General features: G+C 39.1%; 1 protein-coding gene across 5 annotated transcripts in view; it reads right to left on the bottom strand.

Annotated features, from left to right (window-relative positions):
• The window catches only part of pdlim5a (PDZ and LIM domain 5a), a 125270-nt gene that overhangs the window by 86916 nt on the left and 18388 nt on the right, over window positions 1–19966 (bottom strand). For all 5 annotated transcript variants that reach the window (XM_041786945.1, XM_041786946.1, XM_041786947.1 and 2 more), the window contains exon 3: window positions 5969–6120. In XM_041786945.1, the coding sequence (XP_041642879.1) occupies window positions 5969–6120 (152 nt within the window). The remainder of the gene's footprint in view (window positions 1–5968; window positions 6121–19966) is intronic.

Here is a 19966-nt window from a genome sequence, read left to right as displayed (position 1 = left end):
CTTCATGATACAATCTCCATAATTCTAATGATCAATAGTGCTGAAAAGAACAAGAGCTTGAAAAAACATACAGACATAAGGTGATATCACCCCTGCAAGTGATGGAGGAAGAGCAGTGGTCTATTAAAATTCAAAAAATGGCAAATGCTGATGGCCATGCTACACCAAGACCTGTGGGTATATCATAGCATTGTAAAACCTACATTTGTGCGTCTTGTTAACAGACAGAGCCAGGGAGGCGGTCAACACTGTCTAAACTGCACAAATGGCATCACTAATGTGAGCTGCATAGGTGGCAAATGTTATGTTTGGAGAATTCATCAGTCATCTTAGCAGATTTCTCACCCTCAGCCAACAGCTTTTCTTATTTTTCTCTGTCCTCCCTTTTAGTTGTTAACTACCTCAATTCATCTTCATATTGCCTTGCACATTCAATTTTACTTCTAACCACACTTGACCTTTTGACCCTCACTACCACAAGGGGATCATAGATATTTTTTTTTATATATATATATATAAAAACATACACTAAGGCCAAATTAAAATGTTTTTTGGCATTAATGAGAAAACCAGTATAATTAGATTTTTTCTTTCAGTGGAATAATGAGTCCAAATGGCCCATAGCTGGGTGGCATTGCTCCAGTTGTAGGTGGCCAGTCCATCACTGATTTTGACAATCCCATTGCATAATGATGATAGTTATCTTCAAGGCCTCCCTCCTAGTCTCTCAGTGACAAAATCACACAATCACACGCATGTAATTCAATTTACATACTTCATTCCCAGACGCTTGCCACGTTAGCCAAACATAGTTCAGCCCTAAATGCAGATATGTACATTATGAGTGAAAAGCCCATGGCCATCCTGAAGCTAAGTGAAACAAGACAGATGGAAACTGTTAAACTGCCAAGTATTCCTGTAATCTCATCTGTTAGAAAGAAAAGGTGTCAAAGAGGGATCTTTCTGGGATGACAGACGCTGATAAAAACGGCCTTTGATGTGTTTGAAATCTGCTTTTATATCTGAACTTTGACATGTAAATCTTTTGTTGTAAAAACTTCCGCTTAAGCATGAGAACCAGTAGATAGGGTGACTTCCAAAAGAAACATCAGAAAATATGAAGTCAGAGTGTCTTTAATCTGCTGCTCATCAAAGTGAATCTTTTCTGTCAGTTTGTTTTAGTAATACAAGGATCTCTTGTTGATTATTTGGACTTTGACACAGGTTTTTCCACTGTTTGAACCAGCTGATTACTGATGGGGAAAAACTTTAAACATTGATGATGTTTTGGCACCTGCTACTTTCAAATTTAGTGCTGCTTTAGATTAAGAAAGTCTCACAGAAAAAAAGTAATTCATGTATATGCTGGTATTACTTTCTGAGTGTAGTTCCAGTGTTTTATACACATAAAAGACAGTCAGTGTCAGTGTCAGGATTATTCAGTAGACTGTATAAAACATGGACATCAGGTCAGAGAGGTCATGTTTTGTTTTAAGAGAGGCATCATAAAGATTAGCAATGCCAGGTGCCATACTGGAAAAGCTCTCTTAATCTAACTTTCAATCAGTCAGCGACAGGCAAAGAGGTGGAGTTGAGGTGGGCGTTAAAGCTCCTGACCATCAGCACCAAATGTGGTCATCTGTCAGTCAGCTCAGTCATGTCCCTAGGCATACATTTTTATCAATAACACATATTTCCAAACCTTCCTAAGCCCATGGATTGGCCAGATTCGGTCTGTCATCAGGAAAATCCATCTAGCAAAGCTCCAATCTGATAAATTGTGTGAGAACGGACCAGACCAACCAGCATCATTTGAGGTGAAAGAGGCAGTAGCTTCTTTAGTTGTGATGGAGGCTTGTAGTGATGGTTACCTCTGGTGTAGCAATTAGCTCAATGAAGCTACAGTGTACTGATTGTTTTATCAAAAACGGACCATGTTCCTTTATCAAAATGGTTAAAGAACAGCACAGAAAGCTTTTCATTGTCGAAAAGATGTTTCTGCTTTTCACCCCACCTGCTTCAGCATGAGTTTGCAAAAGTGACAGTTGGGGTTTAGTTGTATTGCAAGCCAGTAGCAGTGACTACTGCCGGTGATGTAGCTTATGGACAGTGAAAGCTTTTATTGGCAAGGAAGATGCTCTTGCCCTTCGTCCAACAGGCCTCAGCATGAATTTTATCTACCAATAAGCTCCACCATCAACTATGGCATTGCTTACTGATGAGCTCAGGTTACTAAGCAGAGCTGCATATACCTACTACCTCATAATGTCTTGGCACTCTGATTGGCCCATGCAATGAATATATGAAATAGTATATTTAGTGTGTCAGGTTGCTAAAGCCCAGTTCAGACCAGAAATTTGTGACATAAAGATGGGCCAATAAAAAAAATCCTTCCCTGAATCAGAGGTTGGGTCAGCCAGATGTCAGTATCAAACTGACGCAACACAACACATAAACATATGCTACTGACACTTGTCAATGCTACATTATTAGCCAGTGGGTTAGAATCTGTCAAGAAGGAGGATGCTAAACCAATACATCAGCGCATCCCTATCATGATGAGATCAGTTGAAACTTGCAACTGCTTGCAGTGGGCCACTCTGCAACATTTTAAGGACTGTCAGTCTAAACTGCTTCAACTGTAGGAGACAAAGTATAGACTCCATAATGACATCTACCTGTGCTTTAGTTCCTGCTTCTGCTTTTCAGTCCTTTTATATAGCCGCATATACAAATCAGGACAGTGATGGTGAATAACTTGTAAAAACAAAGGAAATAAAGGAAAAACATAACAAATCAAGAGGATTTAGACATGGGTGTGTCAACATATGTGTTTCATCTCCATCCAAAATCATTCATTGTGACCAGACAATTGTTAGCAGCTTTGTAACTCGTGACCAGATGACTTCCTCTTTAGGTTCTGAGGCCCTGATTGACTGTTGAAATGCATGGCATGCTAAACCAGCTTTCAGTTATTTGATAAAGTGAATCGTTGGCACAGTCGTCCTGATTCGAGCTGCGATGGCTCATATCACACAGATGTGCCAATTTAAACAGATAAGTTTAAAAATTAACCCTTCTTACAGTATACCAATTAAAAACTAAGTTATTTACTCCCTAAACTAGGCTGTAAACATGTTTATTCCTGCTGCAAATAAAGGCTCTTTAAAATAGGTCTTAATGGGACTTAAAGTGCTTTTGCAGCCAGCCTCAAGTGGACATTTGAGGAACTGCATGTGTTTTTTGAATTTCTGCATTGGCTTCTTTTTCTGCACTGGAAGTTGCTGCATGGATAATTCTTTACATCTGCCTTGTTATCCTTAAAGTACAATCATAGATGTGATAAATTCATCTGTATGTCAGTTAATAGTATTTTCTTGAAACAGCTTCATTATACATTTTTCCTTCCCTTGTCCTTTACACATCTGCTGTCCATTTCTTCTTTCCATCACCCGTTACTTGGAGAAAGAATAATAGCCTGTCTACTTTTAAATACACACACAGACAGAAAGTGCATGCATTGTAAACATTTCTCTGTATCTTCTCTCTGTTATCATTCCTGTTGCTATCTGACCCAGTGACAAACTAGATCTAAATGTGCACGCAGAATGGAAAAATTAAAAGAGAAGCAAGTGGCGCCTATAAAACTAAGGAGAAACAAGGGACAGGATTGGTTCTTTCCATTACGCATTTCAACCTATTAAAGCACAGATGTTGACCCAGGCGTGACACCCTCAGAATATACATTATGTCCAAGTCACAGTGCCAACGAATGCAAAGAGACAAACAGAGAGAAACCTTGAAACTCTTATTTATAAGAGCAAATGGAGTCTGGAGAGTATGGAGGGATTACTGTCAATCTTTTGGACCTTAAAGTATTTGAGTGAAGCAGAAGCCGGGGCCAGCTGTCCCCATCATGGCTGCTCGCTCACACAACCTTAATAATATAATACTGCCACTTAATGAAACAAGCCGTTCCATGTGGTTCCAATAGGGCATGAATCAAGCCTTCAAGGTCTGATGTCTGCCACAGACAAAGAGCGATGGAGAACAGATAATCCTTTAACTGGTCCGAGTTGTACAGAAACACCAGAGCTTGGCAGCCCTTTTGACATTTTAATGAGCTAATTGGAAAGAAAGTCCCTGATAGTTAGCACTCTTTCTAATTTCACAAAGACTGTGGCTGAAAAGCTTTTACATTGAAAGAATAAATCAACGTTCAAGAAATAAAATGGCTATTTAAGAAGTAAATAGATTCATTTTCTGCCAAGAGTTTGAAGATAATATGCCACAAATGACATGAATCTACCCAACCACATGTATTTAAGATACCACTTCATTAGACGCTATATTTGATTTTTTTATCATGTTGAACAATGAGGTCAACAAGGCATTTAATGTATGTTTACCAGTGCATATTTCTGACGATTTCTGGGCTATTTTTGAAACGTTTGACAAAACCAGGCAAGTTGTTTCAACTGTTTTTTAAGCTAAGCTAAGCTAATGATCTCCTGTGTGTAGCCTCTGTTGATAGAACAGAGTGACAGGGGCTTTGTCAATCCTGCAATTAAACTTCTCAAAGTCTGCTGAAATTTTGTTCCTGACTTAAGTAAGTAAATGTCTCAGGTGATTGCAGTATAGACACCTGTGTCCAGGAGGTCCAGTCATTGGTTAATCATTACACCATTACACCAAAAACACAAAAGAACACCCCAAAAAACACAGAGAAAAGGTTATTGAAAAGTATAAGTAAGGGGATGGATGCAAACACGTTTCAAAGGCACAAATCTGTTTTCAATTTGACATTAAAGATTTTTGTGTAATTTCTTTATGTCAAAAAGCCAAGTTATACTGACCATGACTTTTTTAGGCAGTTTACACTCAGGGGAGCTGCACAATGCAACTGAAATAGCCCCAAAGTAGAGTTCAGATTTACTGCCACTGCTCCCTGCAAAACCATTTCACTCAGAGTTCTGGGAATCACTTCTACATTATTGTCAGAAAGAAGTACTGACCATCTCTGGTACAGTACCCATTTATCAATGTACAAACTCCTGCTTTGACAGGTAATTCATTCACTGATGACCCACAGCCAAATATTTTTCTAAAACCTGCTTCACTCATCAGAAGAAAAGCCTGACCTTGAGTTAGTATAAGCTCTGTGGTATTACAATATTTGTTCTCTGCCACTCAACCGAAAGCAAACATCTTCACTCTGTCATCATTTGGATGTCGATTAGAAGACATGCTCAGTTAGCCTCAAATGAGGGGAGCCCTGAAAAAAAGCCTTCCAGAGAGGGCAGAATGAGAAATCCAGACATGCAGAAGCAGAAACTAAATGTACAACAAATAACAAAGACAGAACCTTGAGTTTATTACATTAGCTAATTGGGATTTCATTAAAAGCAGCATTTGTTCATTTGACCTCCTTCCTGCTAACTGCTCCTTCTATTGTTATCTTGTAGTTTTTAAACCAAAACATATGCATGCCTACGGGTGCGAGTTCTGCCAAAGAAATGGACGATTCAAACCACATGAGAGAACATTTCAAGAAAGACAACTGCTAGTGATAAATCAGCTCCTCTGTACAATAAGATTCCCCTAAACAGCGTTGAGTAGGCCTTAGGGAAGAGGTGGTGGTCCATATGTGATGCTCTTGCTGTGATTTCTGCTATGTCCTTTGGGTAATGGGAGATCAGGCAGAACTAATGGTGTGGCTGCATGTTAGGATGAAGATTAACTCCTACAACAACAGTGAACATCTGCCTGTATGCAGGATGTCTGGGGTTGAAAGGGGAAGCATGAACTTTAAATCTGATGCAAAGATGGGCTGTTTGGAAGTATTTCAAAGTGAGTGCATGCATTTTGAGGAAACAAACGGCTTCCCAGTCACATTCACACGTTAAATCACTTTAAAAAAAAGCGCCTGGGTTTCTTTTTTATAATTACACACATGCTCATAGCTTACTTCTGCAGGGTGAGGCTGAGGTTGCCACTGCAGTTCTTGATCTTATTCTGAGCCTCCAGGTGGTTCATGCCCTCTGTGGCGATGCCGTCAATGGACAGGACCAAGTCTCCGACAGCAATGCCGCCTTTAGCCGCCTTCCCACCATCTGTCAGCTGCAAGACACACACAAAAACAGCTTTAATCATAAACATAACCACAGTCAGATTTATTAATGAACAAGGAGGGTCAAGGTGACGTGAAAAGTGTGGGTTTGTTCTTATTTATCACAAGTTTATTCCGTCACAGAGGCACCATTTGGCACAGCTAATGAAAGGCCTCATCCTCTACCACATGATGGAGGGTCTTCTGTACATTCACTGATGCATGTCTAATAGCAGGGGTCCTCATTTTCTGAGTTACCTTTGTTTCTTCTTTATGGCCTGCTGTCATACTGGGCAGACAGCTTGTAAGAGGAAAGAGAAAAGTTCAAAACTGTTCTTAACCACAGCATATGGGGAGGAAGAAAGAACACAGTCATAGCGCAATCCATTTTCTTTAGTGGCAACTTAGCTGAGACGTTCCTCTCCAGAGCAAAGTTTTTCATCTCCTTCAGGGGATTCAAAAGGGCCAGATGGATTACATTACCCCCCACTCGGCTCTTGGTCAATCCCCAAGTCTCCTTGTTGGACGTGCACTGTAAACATGCCAAGGGAGAGGCCCAGAAGGCATCCTTATCACATGCCCGGACCACCTTAACTGGCTCCTTTCAACACGGAGGAGCAGCAGATCTACTTGAAGCTGCCCCTGGCTGTCTTATCTCCTTAACCTATTTCAAAGGCAGCACCCAATCCTAAAGAGGTAGCTCATTTTTCTTAAACGACTCGGTAACACACAGTGCATTCAGAAAGTATTCAGTCTTATTATGTTGCAGCCTGATGCTACAATCATTTAAATTCATTCATGATCTACTCTCAGTAACCCATAATGACAAAGTGAAGACAGAATTTTGGAAATGTCTGGAAATTTATTAAAAAGAAAAAACTCAAATATCACATTGTCATAGGTATTCAGATCCTTGACTCTGTTATGGCTGCAAACATAGTTGGCAGCAGTTACAGCTCCAAGTCTCTTTGAATATGATGCAACAAGCTTTGCACACCTAGATAGGGGAATTTTCTGCCATTCTTCAGTGAAAATATTCTAGAGCTCAGTTAAGTTGGATGAGGAACATCATGTCAGGGCTCTCCAGATAGAGTTGTCCCAAAGCCACTCCTGTGTTGTCTTGGTTGTGTGCTTAGGTTCAATGTCATGCTAAAAGTTGAACCTTCAGCCAAGCCCGAGGTCTGAAGTGCTGTGGAACAGGTTTTCATAGCAGATATATCTGTATGTTGCTCCATTCAGCTTTCCCTCCACCCTGACTAGTCTCTCAGTCCCCTGCTGCTGAAAAACAACCCCCACAGCATGATGCTGCCACCACCATGATTCACTGTTAGGATGGTGTTAGGAGCGGTGCCTGTTCCTCCAGACATAACATTTAGAATTAAGGCCAAGCAGGTCATTCTTGATTTCATCAGACCAGAGAATTTTGTTTCTCAGAGTCTGAGAGTCCTTAAGGTGCCTTTTTGCAAACTCCAAGCAAGATTTTCTGTGTTTTGCATTGTGGAGAATCTTCCATCTAGCTTCTCTGCCATAAGCCCAGATCAGTGAAGGGCTGCAGTGATGGTTGTCCTTCTAGGACTTTGTCTCATCTCCACAAAGGACCTCTGGAGCTCAGTCAGAGTGACCATTGGTTTCTTGGTTACCACTCTAAATGAGGCCGTTCTGCCCTGAAAGATCAGTTGGCCAGGTGACCAGCTCTTGGAAGAGTCCTGGTGGTGCCAAACTTCTCCCATTTGAGTATGATATCTGTCTCTGACCTCTGCAGGAAGTTCCTATGACCTCATAGCTTGTTTTTTGCTCTGATATGCATTATCAGTATGCATGCATAATATAGAGAGGTGAGTGCCTTTCCAAATCATGTCCAATCACTTAATTTACCACAAGTGGACTCCAATCAAGGTGTAGAAGCATTTCAGCAATGATCAAGTGAAATGGGAGGCACTTACCCCAAATGTCAAGTATTGTTGCAAACAGTCTGAATATTACTGTCAGTGTGATACTTTGGTTACTTTTATCAGTTTGCAAAAATTTATAAAATTTTGTTTTCACCTTGACTAAAAGCTCTGCCTTATGTTTACCATCATCTTTACCACATCTATTTGGAGAACAAAGAGCTGTATTTTGTAACCTAACAGTGTTTCAACAGTTGCATGGTCCAACATGCTGATCTTAACAAACAATTCAAGGTTTTATTAAAAACTCAAGGAAAGTGAATCTAACTCCCATTAAAAGCAATTACAACCATTTAACTCCTTACAAAATCTGTTTAAAAAGGTGACGAATAGCTAATGGATCACTATATGGAACACCTACTAGTTTTATTGGTTTTGAGGAATCTGTAATTACAAGCTAGACATGTTTTAGTTGATGGGAATCATAAATACTGAGTCCCATCAGTTTCAATTGTAACCGCTTTTCCATGTTTTTCAAGAACTGGTTGGATATTCTTTATATACATCTGCATCCAAACTAAGTTTAATTGCTGCATTTCCCCTCTGGGGGGAAGTTGGTTAATTTGAAACAGATTTAAGCCACACAAAAGACCTCATGTTTAAGTGCAGAGCTGGAATTTAATACAGACCCCACTCTTCAACATGGATCAACATGCTATTAATCTGATCTGTAGCAATTTTTATGCTTGTCAGTTATGTTAAATATATAATTATAAGTATTCAGTAAGAGCAGATAATATTTTCCAACCCTTTCATTTGTGCTGTTGTCAATCTGTTTGTGAGCAATGCTTACCATATTTGTCAACAAGGGTTGGAAATGGTTTCTAGGCAACATAACACTAAACAGGAACAATATCTGGTTCTAGTCTACAAAGTAAATGAAGTCAGAATAAAAATGTTATCTCAGTATTTAATTTGAAGAGAAACTCTTAATGGATATTTCCCGAAAAGTATGTGTACATTTTACACATGTGGGTAATTTATTTAGGTTATAAATGGCACAATTATAGTAATGTTGTTTGAGTAACAAACAGGAGTTTATGTACTTGTAATTACTTAATAGCAACCATGAAACAAGAATTTTAGTTTATTTCTGGCTTTTTATTGAAATGCTTTGTAAAATGCTGACACAAATCTAAATATGATATCATTGTGTGGCGAGAAATGGTGAGAAAAGATATTAAGGGCCGATATGAATGCATTTATTTGCTCTGTTGTTAAGCCACAGCAGCATATACTCAGTAAAAATCGACAAACCCAGCAGCATCAATTGATATCATTTCATTTAAAAGAACTACCAAAAAGCTCAATAGAAAACTCAAAAGTAATTTGCACCTAAGGATATCAAATGTTTCACTCTATTACCATCCATTTATAATTTTCATACCCACAACGAGTCAAGTAAAATTATTAATAAAATCTGCATTTAAGGTTTGTTGTATGCCAGGTGGCTGTGTTATGAACCATCAGGACAATTTTCAGTCATGAAAAATAAATCTAAGTAATTAAAATTAGGCTTCAAAATCATGAAAAATGAGGCATCAATTTCTTCTCTAGAATGCTGTGGGTGTGTTGGTTGAATGAGCTGAAGCCACGCCCACTCACAAGAAATACAGAAGACTTTCTGTATCTGCCTGCTCAACTCTCTTTTTGTGCCACCAGAGAAACAATCACATTAAGGTCATGTCAAACAGACAGTTCGGAGCAAAAAAGTCTCTGTTTCATTTTCTTATCCTGCAAATAACCCTGCAGGAATTCCAAATATCTGATTTTGTGAGTTATGTTAGGTTATGTTTCTCATTCAATGATGATTAAAATAGGAGACTTTTATTTTGTCATACATGGCAGAAAGATAACGTGTCTATCATCAGATTGTTTAACGATCTTTAGCATTACAAGGATAAAAGATAAGAGGGATTGAAGTGTTGCTGCTTTGAGAGAGACAAAGCCATGGTCCGCTTCTTTTAATCACCCAGGACAATAGGCAGGTTAAATATGGATTACAACACACTTTCAGCAGGTAAGCTGTTTATTCCTGCTGGGCCTGGTTCAGGTGAAAAATGAAGAGTACTCCATCAATTAGCCGAACTCTGAACTCTGATGAGAGGTCAGCTGCCTGGCTGTATGCCAGAGTAGAAAGACAGAAGTTGGGGATTAAATTGACTGTCTTCTGGTACAAATCTCTCTGTTATTATACTTTTTATTATTTGTAGACCACTGTGGCTGGTAGATTTGGCAAAATTACCACACACTGAACAAAAACATAGCATTTAGCTAGTGGTTGATTTTCAGTGAAGACACTGACAACAAACAACAGACTATTAAGTTAAATTGCTTAATGATTTTAAATATAATGCTGTGGCTTGGGGTGACATTCAGTCAAGATCATCAAGTAAAAATACTTTGGATTTTTTTGATTTTCATAGTATTAATCATAAAGAAAATCTATTAAATCAACTCAATTTGTGATAATTTTATTTTTAAATAACATCCTTGAACTTAAAAAAACTGTCTTTATACGCTGATGAAGGTTTTGTTTTTCCTTTAACTCCTAGTCTCCTCTACTAAAGACAGAGTAGCACATTGTGTCAGCATGTGTCATTTAAACCCTCGCCCTTCTTATCAGCAGGCAGAGGGAGGACAGGGACAAATTTGGAAGTGTGCGTAGGATGTAACTCCCTGTATCTCTTGCCTTTTTACCATGACGCCAAAGCATTGTGTCTACATTTAGACCAATGTAGAGGTATCATTACATCAATGTCTGTCACTGACATTACCTCTTTTTTAACGCTATACCAAAGAATAAGGGATCAGATAAAGATAAGGTGCATTTTGCAGATATTGTAGATATTTTTAAAGTCCTTGGAGAGCACAAACACCTGGCAGCTGTGATTCTGACCATTCTTGGTCACACAGAAGGTCCGCATATGTCCAAAAGGGGGATGAGGTCATTTGTTTCTTTTGACACTGAAAAAGGACCACACAGACCACTCCAGTGGTCACACACATGCTCACAGACCACTCTTGTGGTTGTCGTGTTGGCTTGAACTCTCAGCTGGGACACATCACTTCACCATTAGTTATTGAAATTGAAAGGAAACATGTTTCAGCTGAATGGGAAGTGACAGTCAGAGATGAGACGGCGTAATGTGGGTTTAGTTGTCTTTGGTTTGTTACACCCTCTCTCTCTCTCTCTCTCTCTCTCTCTGTTTCTTCTGTCTTTATCTTTGTCTTTCAGCAACACAAAGACAGACAGACACAGGCAGGGCTAATAAAAGAGGCTCTGCACCCGGATTAGCTTTAAGGCTTCGCGGCCCCAACCTTTTATAGTCATATTAGCCCAACACACGCAACATCACTCAGCAGCCCTCACAACCACAGAGGGCAGGAGGAAGAGGGAGTAATGAGGGATCGACTTGACACTGATTAAAATTGCATGGATGGAAAGGAAGAAGGAGGAAAACTATTACAGGGCACTTTAGATCTGTGGGCTCCTCATTACTCCGTGAACATCTTGACCTGTTTCAAGTCATGTTAATGCTAACCACCGTGACACTGTTATGAACCAAATACTTCCACAGAAAGTTCAATTACATGTTTGAACCCAATTGGTGCTTTCCTACTGCCTCATGCAAACACTGAAACATGCACACCGACCCGCAAAACATCCCTCTGCTTCTCTGTAGGGTCGTAATTTTGAACTCTGATATGACACAAGGCCACAAAATAGAAGTCAGTGTTTTGTGTAGTTTAGACAGTTAGCGAGAGTTATGGAAAAGATGTCAGTCTTCAAGCAACAAAGTTTAACTTATTTACCTTAAATTAGGGCTTTTAAAGTCTAACATTCTAATATCCTTCAACAGGTAGAGTCCCATGTCCACAAAGTGCCCTTGCTACCCACTTTCAGCACTATGTAACTACAATAATAGGCCACAAAGTTTGTAGACTGTTAAATGGCATTAGATCACACACCAGCCTCCAGCTAATAAGAAGCCAGTTAACTCATGTCAAATAGTGACTGATGAAGCCCAGAAGACAAAAGGGACTCAACGAGTCAGAGCTGGACGAAAAGCAATAGTCTGACAGCAGAGTGTACATCCCTGCTGGTATTATTCATAAAACACTGGAACATAATGTTTAATCCGTTATTATCTGTGCCATTGTTGTCTCAGGTTTGTCAGCTTTCCATTGTGCAGAAAGTCATCTAACCTGAGTCATGTCTCAGGTTTGCATAGAAATGAATGCATAAAAGTGTAAAATGTATCCTTGAGTTAGGTTGGCAAGTTTGGAACTTAACAATCCTAATTCTTCTCTGCACTGTAGCCATTTAGTCACAGATTATAGACATCATGGCAAGAGGTGCAATAGTGTTGAAATTAGACTAATTTTAAGTTAACAGTTATGTCCTAGGTGTATTTTGGAGCTATAAAAACAACAGAATCAGCCCACTTGATACAAATGTCAGTGACCCTGTCAAATTTGACTCTGAAACACCACAAAGACTGTTTCATAGTCCAGCGCATGGGTACATTTCATATTCATCTGAAAAAAACGCACATAAAAAGTGTTTGTGAAGGGCAGAAAAGATTGGACGAAAGTTCTTTCTTTCACATTCATGACGGGCCAATCAGAGAGACAAGGCAAAACTAGAAAAACACTCGGAGAGCGCAGACCTCCGCCATTAGCCCTATCTCCCAATAGTACAGAATCCTTTAAAAAATTCCTGGATTCAGACCTTGATCCGGATCACTCCCAAAATCTTATCAGTTCTTCCTTATGCCATTTTTGACATTTCCTGAAAAATTTCATCAAAATCCGTCCATAACTTTTTGAGTTATGTTGCTAACAAACTAACTAACAATCTAACAAACCCTGCCAATCACATAACCTCCTTGGCGGAGGTAATGAGAAGGCATAAGCAGCTCCAATGCTAACCTGAGATATACAGCTTAATGCTGCCATAGTGTCTGAACGGCAGAGGTTGTCAGCGGTAAAAATTCATGCCAAGGCCAATCAGACAACTGCACAAAAATCTTCTCTGTTAAGTGAAGCTTTTGGTGAGGACCTTTGCTCTTGTTTTAATAAAGAAATGTGGTCCAGGTCTGATTAAACAACAATTTCTCTACGACTGGTGGCAGCCATTGTACACACCGGCTTATAGTTCAACCCCACCTGTAACAATTGCTGATGAAACTGCTACTATACCAGTGTTTCATCCCAGCTAATTGCTACACTGGTGGCGGCCATTGCTCTCAGCTCATGGTACAAATTAACCCCACCTGTAGCTACCACCTTGTTCTCCGTAAATGATGCTGATTGGTCCAAACTGTTTTCAGTGTTGCACAAACATTGTAGATTGGAGCTTTGCGAGATGGATTTGCCTGATGACAGTATAGAGTCTTGCACATCTATCTGCCTTGCAAAGTTGAAGTAATTCACCACAAGAGAGCTCACAGTGTAACTTGTGAAGACTGGACTGAGTCCATGTATAAGTGGGAGATGTAACAATGTGTTTTACAACCATAAAGTTGCTCAGAGGCCCTCAGTGGGCGCCAAACTGCAACAAACTAAGCTTTTACCTATTGTTCCTTTAAAATTACAGTACTTAGATTTTATCACATTAAAAGTGTGGATATGAAACAGTATCAAGAGTACCAGCAACTTTGAAATTGTTTCTTCTCTGTGCAGCATGCAACATGAAAAACTAACTCAAAACACAAAAATGATAAAGATTTATTTCATTGTAGTACTAAAAAATGTTCATTTTGATTATGTACATTATTCATGCTCTTAGGTAATCTGCTCCCCAAAAACAAACATTTGTTTTCAATCACTGTGATGAAAAATAATCCATTTTTCATTCCAAAGAGTGCAAAAGTCATAGAGAAAATCAGAAACAGAAATCTAAATAATCTGCCTATGCTGAGATGCTGCCCACTTCCACTTTCCCAGGGTAAATGATTAATGACCCTCTTACTTTGGCCGTGACAAAAAAATAGCAGCTTTAACACTTTGCACAAACCCAGGCTCACAAACACACATGTACTGTACACATGTGAGACTACATGCTGCGTAGTGAAGCACGCTCTCTGACAGCGGCTGAGCTCAGCTCCATATGTGCACAGACATCCGTTGACACTCGAATGTGACTTATATTAATAACCCTGCTGGAATCTGCCCTGTGATGAACCAACAACACAAACATCCAAACAGTGACAGAAGTGAAACAGATGGGAAAGCCAATAAACAAGTTTGGTGATGTTTTATGGTAAACTTTCAAATAAACACAAGACAGTTGTGCCCTAACGAAAGAATAAACACTTTGAGAAGGATCTCTTTATCACCATTAGACTCTTTTGAGCTCATGATGAGTTAAATGACCAACCACATGGCCTTAAGCCATACACACAAAAGATTTCTTAAATCTCTACTGATTCTTTTTGCATGAGAGACCCCACAGATGGTATGTAATTACTGATGTAACAATTTTGTTTGTATAGTTTTTATTATAGTTTATCTCTCAGGGAGAAACATGACTTCACAGCAAACAAGCTAAATGTGGCTAGCTGTTAGCCACCTGCTACATCCACTGTGGAAGCATTTTAGTCCAACTCATCTCCTTGGTTCATGGATATTGGTATGTTTGTTACCACAAATGGAGAAGTTGCTCTTCCACATCCATCTAAACTTAATGCTTCATGATCACTATCATTGCCATGGCTGTGTTTGTTGTGCTTCCACCTTCAGTTAGCCTGCTTCCTGATTGGCTGGCATTCTGTTCCCTGTGCGCAGAAATCCTGCCCATTCCTTGGCTGCCCTCGGTGTTCCCGTCAACACAACGATATCTGATTGCAAACACTGAACATGTTTATTATCAATCTTTGGAAGAAAGAACACTCTCAACACACCACACAATAAAGTAAAATCTGCCAAGATCATCTCTGGAACCATGAGATAATAGGGCCATATCTGACTTTGGTCCAAATGGTTATGGGAAAAGACTTAAGTTTATTTTCTCTATTCAAGATTTAAGACAACAACAACAAATGGAAAAACTTTAGTTTTATTCACAATGTTTATCTAGCATAAACAAAGTCACTGAGTATCGTTGCTCAGCTATGATCAACCTGTTTTAAACAGTTACAGACATTTGTTTCCCTCAAACCAGGTTGGTTAGATTTAGGCAACTTTAAACTCATTCATGAGCTCAACTCCACATGTGCATGGACATCCACTGACACTAAAATGTGACTTAAAATAATAATCCTGCTGGAATCAGTCCTTAAATGATCCAATAACACAACCATCAAACAGTGAGAGAACTGAAACAGATGACAAAAGCTAAGCAGTTGGTGAATATAATGCAGAAACAAAACTGTCGTTCCATAAGTGTCCAATAGCTGCGTATAGCAAAGACAGAGGAACTCCTATAATAAAATGTCCAGTTTTCAGCAGAAATAAAGCCTGTCATGATAGTTACAACAATGTCTCTGCATATGTATCTTTGCCATGAAAATGCTGAATGTCAGACTGCTACATGAGTTGTTGTTTTTGCTGTGTCTCATTCATGTTTTGTTCCACTTGCATGTGTCTGACCACAATTATTCTCTACCACTTGCTGCATGTCTTGTGGTCCATTATCATTGTAAACTGTCCAACCCTGTGGCCTCAGTAACAATGTAGCCCTGGATATTTCCAAGCCCAGTAGGGATGCACTACTCAGCTCCACCCGCTTCTATCAACCTCTGGGTTTAAACTGGGGTAAAGTGCCCAAACTTTTTTTCTTTGAGGGCCAAATACAGAAAAAAAAGGATGGTGGGGCCACTTTGTTAGGCCTCCCCTGTAGTGTATCAAAGTTAGTAAAACCAGCCCAGTGTTGGTTAGGATATTCTTGACAACTGGTTAAAGAAAAAAACACCACCTTCATCACAGGTTCCATCAATGGCTGACAAAGTTCTAGTCAATTATTTTAAAAAAAATTATGGTGGCCTATCAGATTTTTTGGGAGTGGATTACCAGTGATTACCAGTTCATTTTAATGCCCTGATGAATTAAGAAAAATGTATTTTTCTTAATTCATCAGGGCATTAAAAAGAAATAAATCAAAAATTGACACGCTGTACATTTAAGCTTAAAGGTCTTTGCACACCAAGGATGATGTGAATAAATGGGATAATTCAGATGCACATGTTGTTGTGCCTTTTGATGCACATCAGGTGCGATGTAACTTACCAAATATGTAAATCCTGCAATATTGAAAAAAACATTCACGCTGCAAAATTCTGCAGTGTGTTTTTCTCTGTCCTCTGGTAAACCAAGATAAAATATGATTTTTGTTTCTTTCTCTTTCTGGTCCATGCAGAGTGTTACTTTCATGCAAAGCACTGTAAAAATCAACCAATGGTCCAAAAAATATTAGCTGCAATTGTACACGGCAATATTATGATGCTGGTGCGAAAGCTTGCACTGACTTACTACATGCTCATTAAAAAAAAAATATATATATATATACATATATATATATATATATATATATATATATAAATTACATTTGAGTCTGGTATGCAAAGACCTAACTAGGGGCAGGGTTAAGACCAACCTCTGCCTGTTTCTAGAATGATTTGAATTCAAATGTGTTAACTGCCATCTTGGGCTTCACAGCGACCAGTGGGAAGTGTTACTGACATTGCATCCATGTTTTGAACAACCTTTGGAAACAAAGTGAGGATTATCAATTGTGAAAGAACTCATAAAGTCACTTTACATCAATCCTTAGAGGCTGACTTTGATTTATATAAATGATAACAGTGATTCAAAAGCTTGTATTAAAGACAAAATACAACAAAAACAGTGGAAAACTTAGGTTTTATTCACTGCATCTTGCTTGCAGTGACAAAGTCTCTGAGAATGATTGCCCAACTCTGATCAACCTGCCTCCAGCAGTTGCTGGCAGTTGTTCTCCACAAACCAGGCTGGTTAGATTTATGCATAAAATCAAATTTAACTTATTCCTGCAAAAGTGAATGAACAGACTCTTCTCCAAATGAATGAGAAAAACACATGCGCCGTGTTAAAGCCTTCACACATGAATTCTCCATTATCGTTCCAGCAACATCAGTTTTCAACACATTTTCTGTCTGATTTAAGTGCTCTGAAAAAAAAGTTGTGGTTTTAACTCAGGAAGTCTTTGTGGAGCGCTGAAACATTGTCTGGTTGAACATACATTGACCAGCCTGAGTGCTTTGAACAATGGCAGCTTTCAGCAAAGCCAGTGACAGAGATGACAGGCAGATGGTTCACATCATGCCATGATTGAAACTGAAAAAAAGAGACATGAGTGTAAAGACTGTTCCCTGTAACTCAAACATCCACAAATCTGCCTGGATGTGCCAACCCTCGGAATTATTTATTTCACTTATAATCCCCTGGTCAGAGAGACTTTTCCTTCATGTTTTGTTTTCGATGTCAATGTAGAAACAGAAACTTGAGATGAGGAAAATGTTGAAGAGTCCATACTTCATCTTTTCTGATCAGATCCTGATTATTTTCTTGCTTCTTATTTCAAAAGAGAGTTTGGCTGTCAAAATTATAATGGAGCAAGAAAGTAGCTGGGCAGCTATCGTGTTCTGATCCCTAAGCAACAAAGTAAACAGAAAAACAACTTAACAGTTACATGACATAGCATGGGTCGAGGAGGTGTGAGAGACGGTGGAAGAAAGAAAACAGTGTGAGGAACAAAAGGAGGCTCAGCTTTCTACTCAACTTTAGTCAGATAAGTGACCACAAAAAGCTCTAAGGGCTGTGATATCCTTCAAAGGTGGATCAAAAACAGTGCGATTGTTTTTACTCAGCTGGTGTTAGGAGTCTCACAATTAGTGAAATGGGAATCAGCTGGGTGCAGGGAATGTGTCTCAAGTGAAATAAAGACACCAGTGTATAGAAGGTCCAGTCACTGGCTAATCAGTATCACTGGTTACCATTACACCATGAAGACAAAAGAACACTCCAAGCTACTCATAGAAAAGGTTACTGAAAAGTATAAGTAAGAAGATGGATACAAAAAAATGTAGATGTACTGAACATCCCCAGAATTTCAGTTAAATCCATCACCAAGAAAATGGAAGAAATATATAAACATTAAAATCAGAAAAAAGTTATATCAGTTACAGTTTAACTTTACCAAACATGAAAATGCATAATAAAATATATAACTGAGATTAAATTCTTCATAGAAAAGCAGCGTACCAACTGGGAAATGGAATCAATATCACATTAAACACATCTTTTATGGCTTCAGCCCTCAAGTTAATTTCTTAAATGACTGAACATTCCTGTAACAGTATATTTACTGCATGTGTTTGCACATGTGCATACATAAACCCCTTCACATCAACACAGACACACAGTTTATTTGAACAAAAGCATCTGAAAAGAACTGCTTCTCCCCCTAAAGCTGTGCGTGCATCAGTGTCTAATAATCACTGCATGGCTTGTATATTAATGCTGGGGAGCCTGATAAGAAAAAGCCACAACAGATTGAGTTACTATGGATAGTTCACTGAGGGTATACAGCTGCCAAACACACAAAAAACCCACAATACACATGCTCTGCACAGTATGTGGGATTGGGAAACAGGCCAAGAGATCTGTGCCATACTTGGATGCATCCCAAACATAACCCGACTTTGATAAGAGCTGAGAAACATTACAATCAGCTGCTTTCTGCTGATATTACTCTGTCTACAAAGATAGTCATAAAACAACTTTGATGTGGCGTTCAGTGTCGACGCATCACTAGAAAGGTCAATAGCACCAAGAGTCTGTTTTCAATGAGATCTCAAAGATTTATGAACCACATCTGAAGCTGAGAGAAAATGCTTGTTAACAAAGTTCCCCGCATCCTTGAGGTCTTAAAAAGGTGTTCTAAGTACTTCCTTTCTCTTTGAAAATAGTTCACTGAAATGATTGATAGAAGTTTTTGAAAAATGCCTAGCTTTAAAACAAATCTTAGCCTACCAACCATCTACTTTTTCAGAGATTTTCAGCAAAGTGGCAGCATTTTGGGGGGGCTTTGCGGCTAACCTGCAGTTCAGCTTAATAATGTGAAAAAATAAGCAAGTGAGAGAGAGAGAGAGAAAGCATGGCATCAACCAGGGACAACATTTCTCTATACTGGAGGTACATAAGGAAACTGAGCCCATGAACATCAGAACTGCTGCTTTCAGGAGTGGGACTCACAGATGCATGCGGCCTGCATCACTCGCTATCCAGAGTTCCCTGCCTCACTGAACACCAGTGTTTTATAGGACCTTCTTCAACTTTTTGGAGATAAACCAAACCGAGTGGAGCAAGTGGAGAAACCGACCCTGACCAGAAGAGCTGAATGGAAATGTGTCATCCAAGTAAGTTTATAGCTGTCACTTATTCTTCTAATTGCTGACAACTAGATAAGTTATGTTTGCGAAAACATTGTGTCTGCAGTCGAAGTGGAAAACTGAGCTGAAACACCTAGTTTGATTTAGTTACTTGTTGTTTCCCCTGATGAGGCCCGCAAACCCAAACAGCTGTTTTGATACACTGAGGCGATAGAGCACATAGTGCAAAACACAGAGGCTTCCTGGATGAAAGAAAAATGCTTAAAAATTTTTTTGATAAAGCGTACAATTGAGCCAGCATTTTTTGGCCTATTTCTTACTTTGAACTCACAACATAGAGCAGAGAAAATGTACTTATCTGTTGCACTAGCCTAACCTCTCCAAGCATGTCCTCCTATAAGGGGCAAAGCTCATTGAAATCTCTGAGGATAATGCCACTACTGTTGCCAAGAACCTCTTAAAACCAAAACCAATACAGAAAAATACCCCTTTAAGGCAAGAACGAGTCCATCAACTTGGAGGAAACACTTGAA

This window comes from Cheilinus undulatus, linkage group 5 (genome assembly GCF_018320785.1).
Source record: "Cheilinus undulatus linkage group 5, ASM1832078v1, whole genome shotgun sequence".
NCBI lineage: Eukaryota > Metazoa > Chordata > Actinopteri > Labriformes > Labridae > Cheilinus > Cheilinus undulatus.
Note: the sequence above shows the minus strand (reverse complement) of the source record. Positions and strands in the feature narration are given on the sequence as shown.